The sequence below is a fragment of the Frankliniella occidentalis genome, unplaced genomic scaffold, assembly GCF_000697945.3.
Source record: "Frankliniella occidentalis isolate FOCC.00 unplaced genomic scaffold, Focc_3.1 Scaffold5519, whole genome shotgun sequence".
NCBI classification, from domain to species: Eukaryota; Metazoa; Arthropoda; class Insecta; order Thysanoptera; family Thripidae; genus Frankliniella; species Frankliniella occidentalis.
In genome coordinates, this window is record NW_026272559.1 from 1 (window position 1) to 3,496 (window position 3,496).

Here is a 3,496-nt window from a genome sequence, read left to right on the forward strand (position 1 = left end):
CGAGGACAGGCCCTCGAAGAGCACCGAGGACAGGCCCTCGAAGAGCACCGAGGACAGGCCCTCGAAGAGCACCGAGGACAGGCCCTCGAAGAGCGCCGAGGACAGGCCCTCGAAGAGCACTGAGGACAGGCCCACGAAGAGCGCCGAGGACAGGCCCTCGAAGAGCACCGAGTGCAAGTCCTCGAAGAGCACCGAGTATAAGCCTTCAAAAATTACTGAGTACAAGCCTTCGAAAAGCACCGAGGAAAAGTCCTCGAAGAGCAGCCGTGATAAGTCGCGGAGGAACAGCGGAGACAAGTCCTCGAAGAGCGCCGAGGACAAGGCTGCCAGGAAGGAAGAGAAGAAGAAAAGGAAAAGCTGCTTGAATCTAGTCACTTGTGCCACACCTCCTGGCAGTCCAATAGTCATCTCGTCGGACTCTGCTCACTCTACCCCGTCGGCCGTGCTGATCGAGTCGTCGTCCGATGCGGAGGAGACCGCCCCTGTGCTGCTCGAGTCGTCTGACGAGGCGGCGGCAGCCCCCTCGCTGGGCGCAGCGCGCAGGCCACCTGCACAGCCCCTAAGTCCAGTACGACCATTGATCTCATCCCCTGGGGCCGAGGAGCAGCCTAGTCCTGGCCGTCAACCTTGCTTCGAAGATTTCGACCTTGCTCAAGGTGGTCCTTCCCTTGTGATAGAAAATGTTGACCCTTTCTGTCAACCCCAGAAAGACAAGGCTGCTGCCGCTACACTAGAAGTTCCTGCCCCTCAACCTGAGCAGACTACCCTGCTACCGGTGCAGCCTGTTCGTCCACCAGAAGAGCCTGCCCCTCAACAAGAGCAGCCTGCTCCTCAACCAGAACAGCCTGCCCCTCAACCAGAGCGGCCTGCCCCTCAACCAGAGCGGCCTGCTCCGCAACCAGAACAGCCTAGCCATCAACCCAACGCCCACGCGCCTGAAATGTGCCCCGCGAGAAAGACTGATGAACCTACCGCTGAGGAAGACGGCCCAGCTACTGAGGAAGGCACAAGGGCAATGGTGATCGCTGTGCTGGAGTGTTCAGATGACATCGCAGAGAACGTGGAAGCCCTGACGAGCCTATTCCCCTGTGCGGATCAGCATCTACTCAGACGCTTTCTTAATGGTCAAAACATTAAACGGGACTATAAGATCAAATGTATTACCAATTACTGCCTGCAGACAGAACGAACTAGAGCCGAGAAGGCCCTTTCCACCGAAGCCGACAGCACCTCGGGCGCACCCAGGACGGAGGCGTCCACCACGACTGAAAGGATCTCAAACGCCACCGTGTCATCTGCAAAGGACTCGGGTTGTGACGGCGAAGCGTCGACTCGGACGCCATTTCAGCCAGGATCGTCTAATCAGCCAACAGATGAGCGGGCTCGTAAAAGATCTTCCAGCTCGGAAACAAAACATCGCAAGAAACACAAAAAGAAGCGACGGGCTGAAAAGCAGGAGAGATTGGTGCAGTCAGTCACAGAGAGACTGACGATCAAGCTCAGGAAGAGTCAGGATGGCTACACGCCGTTTACTGACTCATCCAGTTGTGACAGCTACGGTTCGGCAGCGACCCCACCCATGCCCCAAGTCGAAGAGGAGAAAAGTGACGAGACCTCTGACCCCCGGGTGCCTCCAGCAGCCGCCCCTACGGTCACTACGCCTACTGAAGCCGCCCGGGCCGAGGTGCCTGCAGAAGCCACCCGAACAGTCGCGGCTCCTACTGAAGCCGCCCCAGTGCTTAGTGAAGTCGCCTCAACGCCAGCAGTCTCTGCGCCTACTGAAGTCTCCTCAACTCCAACAGTCGTGGCCCCACCCACCCCAACGCCTACTGGAGTTGCCTCATCGTCAGCAGCCGTGACGCCTACTGAAGCCGCCCCAACGCCACCAGTCCTGGCGCCTACGGATGCCACCCCAACGCCACCAGTCCTGGCGCCTACGGATGCCACCGCAGTGCCACCAGTCGTGGCGCCTACTGATGCCACCCCGAAGTCTGCATGCGAAGTGGCCTCTGAAACAGCCCCAAAGCCAGTCGGGGTGTCCTTCGAAGCTGGCGCTGCAGCGAGCCCACCGCTGCCTACTATTCGAAGAGCACCTGCGTACTCTAAGAACATGGCTCATATGACGAGAGAGCGTGATCGTGAGAGGAGTCTAAACAGTAATGATCGAGACAGAGGTCGAGAGTATGATCGAGACCGAAGTCGAGACCATGATCGAGACAGAGGTCGAAATTATGATCGGGACAGAAGTCGAGATTATAACCGCGACAGAAGTCGAGACAGAAGTTTATACAGAGATCGTGACCGCGGTCAAGATAGAGATCGTGACCGCGGTCAAGACAGAGATCGTGACCGCGGTCAAGACAGAGATCGTGACCGCGGTCAAGACAGAGATCGTGACCGCGGTCAAGACAGAGATCGTGACCGCGGTGAAGACAGTGATCGAGCAAGAGATGAAGACAGAGAAAGAGACAGAAAAGAACGCTTCAGAAGCCGCAGGGGACGGCCGCCCATAGGCAGCAGAGAATGGCCCAACAGAGAAGAACAACGTCTTAGAGACGATGAAAGCCCCCGAGAGGATCGAGACCTTCGAGAGGAGCGGAGCCAGAAAGAGTCCCGGGAAGAAGGTGAACTCAGCGACTCCCGAGAAAAACTTGACCCCCGCGATGGGCAAGGTGCGCCACTTAGCCGGGACCGTCGAGACGACCAGCCTGAACGAGGTCCAGGGCCAAGCACCGTCAGCCCTCGCGAGCCTCGGCGAGAAAGTGAACCGGGTGCTGGCACTGCTGGCTCCTCCAGCAGAGCCCCCAACAAGCCTCCAGCCGCGCCGCAGTCAACGCCAACGTCCTCGAGAAGCAACGCGTCGGCGCAGTGGGACAGTAGCCTGCGAAAGACCAGTAAACCCTTCGCTGGCTACTCAAAGAACACCCAGAACACCTTGATGCAGGGGCGGCGAGGCATCAAGAAGCGCCTCGCGAACACCCCCACCCAGTACTTCACCCTCGGCGTGGACCGCAGCGCCCGCGCGCAGCCCATCATGCGGCCGGAGGAGCGCAAGGGTGCCGCGCCGGCCGTGCGCCGCAAGTCCGCCACCCAGCCCGCCGACCTGCCCACCGACGACGTGCAGGCGCCCGCACCGCCCGCGCCGGCCGCACCGCCCGCCCCCGCGCCGCGGCGGCCCAGCGCAGACAAGGCGGACGACGCCGACCGGACCAAGTGGCTGGAGGCAGCCAAGGCGCGCATCCACCAACCGACGCCAAAACCAGCCTGGGCCGCGGGCTCGAACCCCACGTCGCGTCCGCCGCCAGTCACTCCGCTGAAAACCTCCTTCACGCCGGCGGTCACAGCGATCGGGTCTCGCACCAGCTCCGCCACCCCGGCCGCCGGGCAGGCGAAAGGTCCATCTGAATCCAAGATGAAATCGCCACCGCCATCTGCAGGCTCGAAGGTCACACCCCCGCCCTCTGCATCCTCGACGGCCACCCCGGCCTATGCCCTT

The 3,496-nt window shown here is 60.7% G+C and overlaps 1 protein-coding gene across 1 annotated transcript; it reads left to right on the forward strand.

Annotated features, from left to right (window-relative positions):
* Nucleotides 1–2,110: 2,110 nt before the first annotated feature.
* Nucleotides 2,111–3,118, forward strand: LOC127752241 (zinc finger CCCH domain-containing protein 13-like; the record flags this gene model as incomplete). The annotated part of the gene is made up of 1 exon (XM_052277037.1): nucleotides 2,111–3,118. A coding segment is annotated over exon 1 (1,008 nt), but the record flags the coding sequence as incomplete, so codon positions are not given.
* Nucleotides 3,119–3,496: the final 378 nt, after the last annotated feature.